Source organism: Diabrotica virgifera, chromosome 1 (assembly GCF_917563875.1).
Source record: "Diabrotica virgifera virgifera chromosome 1, PGI_DIABVI_V3a".
NCBI classification, from domain to species: Eukaryota; Metazoa; Arthropoda; class Insecta; order Coleoptera; family Chrysomelidae; genus Diabrotica; species Diabrotica virgifera.
The window spans coordinates 113,434,241-113,442,120 of NC_065443.1; the positions used below are offsets into that span (position 1 = coordinate 113,434,241).

The following is a 7,880-nucleotide window of genomic DNA, read 5'->3' on the forward strand; positions in this document are numbered from 1 at the left end:
TGCAACTACTACTTGGTTATCTGCAAATAGCAAAGTATAAAGACAGTCCTCTCCAATTTCTATTTCCACTCTTGAGCACTTTTTCATTCTAAGAATAGTTCAAGTCAAAAAAGTTGCGATAAAATAACCGTTGCCCTACCCAAAACGGACGCCTAAAGTCGATACTACAAATTCGCAATTTATGGAGTCGATTATCTCTGAAAGATAAATAGGCGTACCAGTTTTAGTTTTTCTAAATAGAAGCGTTCTGGAGGTATTAAAAATAATTACAACACGCTATTTTCAAAGAGCCTCTAGCTCCCTTAGTTAGGAAGCATTTTTGGACTAGGTGACTGGGTTAAGCCACAATATTTAAATTGGAAAAGACTATATTTTTTCCCAGGAATCTACATGTAAAATATTTCCAATTATTAATAAAACACACCCTGTATACCCTAGATTTAAATAGTATTTGTATAGTAAAATCCTCTTCTGTATTTTTCAGATTACTGTCATTTATGCAGATGGACGATCACTTCGCGAGGGATCTTACGTCTAGCGATTTCCAGGATCCCCTTCACGACCTCAGCTATCTGGACTTGCCACTGCCCCTGAGGCCAAGACAGGCAAGAAAACCCGAGCTTCCGAGGCTCAAATTTGACAGACCTTTCCTCTACTTTGTTAGGCATAATCCTACGGGATTGATTTTGCATATAGGTAGATTTAATCCCAGACTGTTGCCGTGAGAAAGTGGTTTTAGATGTAGGTTTAAAGTATTGTATGTAAACCGTGTGACAGCTGAAGTTTTGGCGAAGTGGCAGATCTAGTAACATTGAAAAGTATTACTTAGATATTTTTAAATAAATCTCAGTATTGTGGCTTTAGTATTACCAAAACTTTAGTTTGTTAGTTTGTAAATGTGTGGATGAGGTATTAAGTTAGTTTTTTGTTACTAGCTGGTAGGTAGTACCGCACAATAATGGTTAGTTCTTTGCCATTTTGGCAGCATAGCAATTTAAGTACATATTTGTTTGTCATTAATTACAAAGTGAAATCGGGATAGTTCTCGGGAGTTGGCTCTACATACCTATATCATTTAGCTAAAGTGTGGCGACACTGTGACGCATGCTAGTGTGGCAACACTGTGACGCACAAACATAAGATTCAGCTGTGGGTTACATAGGGTGCACTAATATCCAAGCTGTCCAAAACTTTAACATCGAAATAAAAAAGCTTCTGTTATAATAACTGGTACAAGTTTTTAATTAAAAATTAAATTAAAAATTAAAATTGATTACAATAGTTGTTCCGAAGGAAAGTTTTGGGACTTCAGTGACATTTGATACTACAGTGGAACCTCGTTAACTCGGATTAATCGGGACCGCGGCCGATCCGGGTTATCGAAAATCCGGATTAGCCGGAGAAAATGGTAAAAATCAATAAAATACGGTATACTTACAGATAAACTCCGTTATAATTGAAATAACATGAAATATATATGAACAGTACACATCTTAATTACGTATCAATTACGACTTTATCAATTCTACCTATAATGCTTCTAGTTTCTTTTCCATTGTAACATTTTTACGTTTTGTTGCCATTAAGTAGACAAAAAAAAACACGCAAACACAAAATCTGAATAGATTTACGAACGATTACAGAACGGAAGCGAACAATATGACTGTTACTACACACAATACGGTCTCAATCGCAACGATGTTATGTTATTTAATAACAGTGAAGACTAAGACCATTGTTTAAAAAATAATTTTTTAATAGTCTTTTAGTCTTTATTAAACAATTCTAAAACAGTTTGAAATAAATAAAGCATACTACAGGTGCTTGTTGTTTCCGATAACACGACAATGAATGTCGTGTGCCATGAGTCATTTTTACTATCGTATATGTAGTTGAAATTACACAAATACCCATTATCTCTCAAATATTATATTACATACATTTTTATTGATGAAATGTTTGTCTGATAAAAATCGGTCCGGGTTAGCCGGACTTCCGGGTTATCGGGGGCCGACTTATCGGGGTTCCACTGTAATAACTTCAAATCCAAACTAGTTAACAAATTAAACAGTGGCTGGGTTTAAATTGAAGACTACAAACTCAAAGTATTAAATTAAACGACCTGACGTCAATGAAAATCGATACAACTGTACGGGAACAGCATGTACCATTAGGTACTTGAAATAGCAATTACCCCTGGAACTGACTTACAACCGGAACTGAGTTGGTAGGCTATTGCAGACTATTACATATATTGAAGTCCAAACCAGATGTCGTTGTTATTTCAAGTAGTGAATGCTATTCCCGTACAGACCAGGACGCATCTGTAAAAATATTAGTACATTTGGACGTTGAGATGTGACTTAAATTTTTTTGCAGAAATTGCTTGAAAATAACTCAAATAATAATATTTGAGTTATCCTCTCTCTCAAAAAGGTCCGGAACATTGTTTAAATAGTCAAAATGTCAAAAATAAAGGAAAAATTCGATTTTTTTCTTCGTTTTTTGATTATAACTTTAAAAGTATTAATTTCCGAGATAAGTGGCACTGCCATAAAAGTTGCGTAATTAAATTTCCTATAATATAGAATTGGTTAAAAATTTAAAAAATAGTCTCCCTTGTTGCAAATAGCAATAATTGCGAAAAAACCATACAAAAACAATCATTCGCATTTTACGTTTTTCAATCACTTATGCTACACTTAGGACCTTCATATTTCATCCAGAAAAACTTTATGATACAGTAAAACAATACTGTAAATTTCATTAAGATCGGTTCAATAGATTTTGCAAAATAAATTTTAAAATCCAGCTTTTGCAAAAAAAATTCATTTTTTCAAAATGTTACAGGACTGAAAATAAAGCTGAACAAATAAAGCTAAATAAGACTGAAATTTTTTTGCTTATAGAAGTGTACTGTACTTTCATTTGCAATTTACAAAACTAAAATCGATTAACTACCACGGCGTCAGGAATTTTTTTAAATAAACATTAATTATTGGTGCTACGCGCACGACAGCGGATAGTTTGCTCTAATTGGGCATTCCATTGACCTTTGATAATGATTGATACATTTTTAATTTTTATTACATTTCGATATAAATAAATAAATTTGTTTATTGCAAAATAAAAACACATACCCTATCCTTTGAAATACCACTTTTTTTAGCAAAAACTTTCTTTGTTCATATACCTATTTTCACTTAGAGAATAAAAGTTTATTATTTTTAAACATATGCGATTGTTTAAACAATATTTCACAAACAATAATAAAATTAGTTTGATTTTTGTGGAATTAAAACATTAAAATACAACAAAGTATAGAGTAAGAAAATAATATATTAGATAAAGATTGGAAGAAATTTTGGTGGAAATCAACTTGTGTGAATCGAACACCGCTGTCCTGCGCGTAGCACCAAAAGTTAATGTTTATTTAAAAAATTTACTGACGCCGTGGTAATTAATCGATTTTAATTTTGCAAAATGCAAATGAAAGGTACAGTACACTTCTATAAGCAAAAAAAATTCAACTTGCTATCTGCTTTATTTTCAGTCCTGCAACATTTAAAAAAAAACGAATTTTTTTTGCGAAAGCTGGATTGCAAAATTTATTTTGCAAAATCTATTAAACCGATCTTAATGAAATTTACAGTGTTGTTTTAATATATCATAAAGTTTTTCTGGGTAAAATATGAATGTCCAAAGTGTAGCATAAATGATTGAAAAACGTAAAATGCGAATACTTGTTTTTGTATGTTTTTTTTCGCAATTATTGCTATTTTGCAACAAGGGTGACTATTTTTAAAATTTTTAACCAATTCTATGTTATAGGAAATTTAAATACACAACTTTTATGTCAGTACAACTTTTCTCAGAAATGAACAGTTTTAAAGTTATAATGAAAAAACCAATAAAAATCGAATTTTTCCTTCATATTTTGACATTTTGATTATTTAAACAATGTTCCGGACCATTTTGAGTGGGAGGATAACTCAAATATTATTATTTGAATTATTTTCAAGCAATTTCTGCAAAACAATTTGAGTCACCCTCACAACGTCCATCTCAAAACAGATGCGCCCTGGACTAGTGTAGATTTATCCATTTTCATCGACTCCATCTCGTTTAATTTAATGCTTTTAAGTATGTAGTTAACAATTTAAACCCGATCACTGTTTGGTTTTGCGATTATTAACGCAAGAACTTCAAAATTCACTGAAGATGGACTGATTGTTAAATTTTTTTAATTACAAAGTATTTCACAAATGATGCATTTCTCGAAAGGGGTTTTCGAACACGATTTAGTTTTCACCCATTATTAATTTAATATCATTCGGACATCTTCATTCACAACATGTATGTATGGTTTTAGGTAAGTATTTTAAAAAGACTTGAGGATTAAAGTACAATTGAAACATTTAAAGAAAAACTGTTCTTGTATTTTAAGGGAGAGTCTGTACTGAATGTAAGATTTGTTAAATAATGTATGTTTAATTTATTTTATTTTTTTTTTGTAAAAATCAAAAGATCTGATTTTTTTTATATGTTATATGTATAATATAGTGAGTATCTCAAACACTGGATCTATAAAAATAAAAATTATTACTTATGTTTGTTTTCTTTCTAAACACAATTAAAACCATTTTTTTTTTGAGTAGTATGGACATCTATATTAATAACCTTTATGTTTCCTGCAGCCGATTTTGATGATATACATAGTTATAAATAAATGAAGATCAAAAACGGTAAATTTTTGCTTTTTTCGTCTATAACCAAAAAGTTAGGCATTTTAAACAAATTTGAGAGTAAGAAACTCATAAATCGTCTAAAAATTTTCAATATGGCTTTCGCTGAATATGTCGATCCTTATTAGTTGCTTAGAAAATTGCAAAATAAATCATAAATTTTGAGTTTTTATAAATATTCATAACTTATGTAAAAATTTACTTAGAAACTTCTTATTACACGAATGACTGAGACTTCTGGTGCTTAAATTATTTAACTTTCAAAGCAAGTGGCAGGGCCCCCGTAACCGGGCGTGCAACGCGTGCGGCGCACGCGGGCGTAACCACAAAGGGGCGCCTAACCGAAGATTTGGTAAATAAGAAATATTTATTTTAAATGAGATGATCATTTTTATATACAATTTTAATTATTTCATGAACAGCTAGAGAAATCTCAAAAATCAAATATTGTGTTATTACTGAAAAAATAATTATTCCCGTCCTGAAATGTTGAATTTAAATATTGTGTCAAAAATATTTTATTCTTCCTTCCTAATTTTTTTCTTTGAAGTAGATTGAATTACGCTTGGCATACCATCTAATCGATTTATGTTGTAAATTAAAGCGACACTCATAACAGTAGAATAAACATCAAATCACACCCCTTGACGAGTAGAAACATAAATTAACACCCTTAAAACGCAACTTAGCAGTTTTACTACAACAAAAACACAACTTGCAGGATCAACAAGTTTTACTCATATAAAGTGAATATTTTACTCGAATTTATGAAAATTATCCTTAAGTAAACAAATACTCTATGAATTATGATTATGTATTTGACTTGAGTATCTTTTCTCTTCTGTCTATGCGTTTATTAGGCACAAACATTATTTACTGTATCTGATGAACGGGTGATTTCCTGTAGTGAAAGGTTTAAAATTTTATTTTATATTGGTGTTAATAATTACCTACCACTACGACTATTATTGCAATATCCGTTGGGTTTGTTCTGCCCTGATTTTAAACTTTTGTTTTCGTGTAAAAAATATTGGACAATCTTTTTTATTTGTTGTTATTTTAAGTGGTGCGGAAATTAAATTAATTTTGAAAATGGTAAATATCATAATCATTGCATAGATTAATAATAATTTATTTTAAATAGTCGATTATAATCGGGTTTCTTCTAATAATAAAATCCACAATAATTTACAATTTATTTTGAAAAAAAAAAAGAAAATAATTAAGACATTGTGTCTACGTAACTTGGAACCATATGGGAAACTTTTTTATTATTAATTTTACGGAAAACATTTATTCTTCATAAAATGCTTCGCATACTCTAAAAACTAAATTGTGTCAATCTTATGAGTATCAAAAATATGAATTTCGATCAAGAGTACCTTATATTTCACAATATCAAAAATTATTATTATGTAAAGTTGTTTGGAATTAATTAAAACTATATGTTTTAATATGCAGTTACATCCTTTTAATTGAAATTTTTTTCTCTCAAAAATGCGATCTCTTTTATTGTTATTGATTAATTAATTAATAATAATAAAAGAGTAATCACATTATTTGTAATAAATGAAAAGGGCTAATTATTAATAATAAAAGACTTATCACATTATTTTAATAAATGAAGAGGGCGTAGTTGAAAATTACAAATAATGTACGATAAAAAGTTCTTTCTAAAAAGCTTTGCATGGTCTAAAATCTAAGATGCAACCATCAAATCCTATCAAATTTTTTCAATTTTATATGAGATATATGTAAAAAAATATGAGTTTCGATGAAAAGTAAAGTACCTTTCTAGATCACAATATATTTCAATTAGAAGGATGTAATTGCATATAGAAACATAGTTTTTAATGCTGAACAACTTTTCATAATAACTTTTCAATGTTGTGAAAACTAAATGTACTTTGCTCTTGACCGAAATTCATATTTTTTGACACACCTCGTATAAGATTCATAAAATTTGATATGGGCCATTCCACGAACATACGCCTGTTTTGGATTACTTCGACAACGAATATTTTACTGTGCAACATAAGAAGTACGAAAGTAAATGGCGCTAATAATTATTCCAATAAACAACAATGTAATTTGCAATTTATTTTCGTTCTTCTTATCTTGCACAGTAAAATATTCGTTGTCGAAGTAATCCAAAACAGGCGTATGTTCGTGGAATGGCCCATATTTGATGGTTGCATTCTGCGAGTTATAGACAAAGCAGAACTTTTTATGAAGAATAACTTTTTCGGGTAAAATTAATAATAAAACAGTTTCCCATAAATATGGTTCCTAGTTATGTAGACACCCTGTATAAAATTTGTTTGAAAACTTTGAAATGACAAAATATTATTGTTTGTTTACTTAAATGTATATTTTTAATTTAATATGCAAGGGTGCTTCATTAATGTTGCCAAATATATAAGGGGAAAGGCGCAAACTGTCGCCTTTCAAAATTTTCAATGTGTTTTAAATGTATTAATTTTTTTCCAATCATGAGAACACTAATAAGTATTTTAAAAAATTTAAACGCAGAGTGAAAGATAACATTATTGCCGAGGGCCGACAGTCTGTTAAAAATAAAAAGTTTCTTTTGAATTAAGAGGAAAGGAACATTTTGACGTCTGTCAAAATTTTAAATGTACTTTAGATGTAATCATTTTTTTCGAATCCTGAGAAAACTAATAAGTATTTTTGAAAAATTTAAACGCAGAATGAAAGATCACTTTATTACCGAGGGCCGAAAGTACCTTAGAATGAATAAAAAGTTTCTTTTGAATGAGATATTTGAAATTAAACATCACACTACATTTTCTCTTAGTTTTTCACCCCTGTAACTTATTAAAATAAACATTATAGAAGTTTTCAGGGACTTTCGGCCCTCGGTAAGAACGTAATCTTTCATTCTGCGTTTAAATTTTTCAAAAATACTTATTAGTTTTCTGAGGATTCGAAAAAATCAATCCCCATTTAAATACCATTGGAGCCGAAAATACGTACCCATCCCCTTAAGTATTTGCAATTATTAAAAATCACACTAAATTTTCTCTTTTATTTTCACCCATGTAACTTATTAAAATAAACATTATAGAAGTTTTCAGGTACTTTCGGCCTCAGTAATAATATAGTCTTTCATTC

The 7,880-nt window shown here is 29.8% G+C and overlaps 1 protein-coding gene across 1 annotated transcript in view; it reads left to right on the plus strand.

Annotated features, from left to right (window-relative positions):
* Window positions 1-4,609, plus strand: part of LOC114347786 (mucin-5AC) — a 58,331-nt gene extending 53,722 nt beyond the window's left edge. Inside the window, exon 6 of the mRNA XM_028298457.2 lies at window positions 485-4,609. Within this exon, the coding sequence (XP_028154258.1) occupies window positions 485-725 (241 nt within the window). The 3' untranslated portion in view covers window positions 726-4,609. The remainder of the gene's footprint in view (window positions 1-484) is intronic.
* Window positions 4,610-7,880: the final 3,271 nt, after the last annotated feature.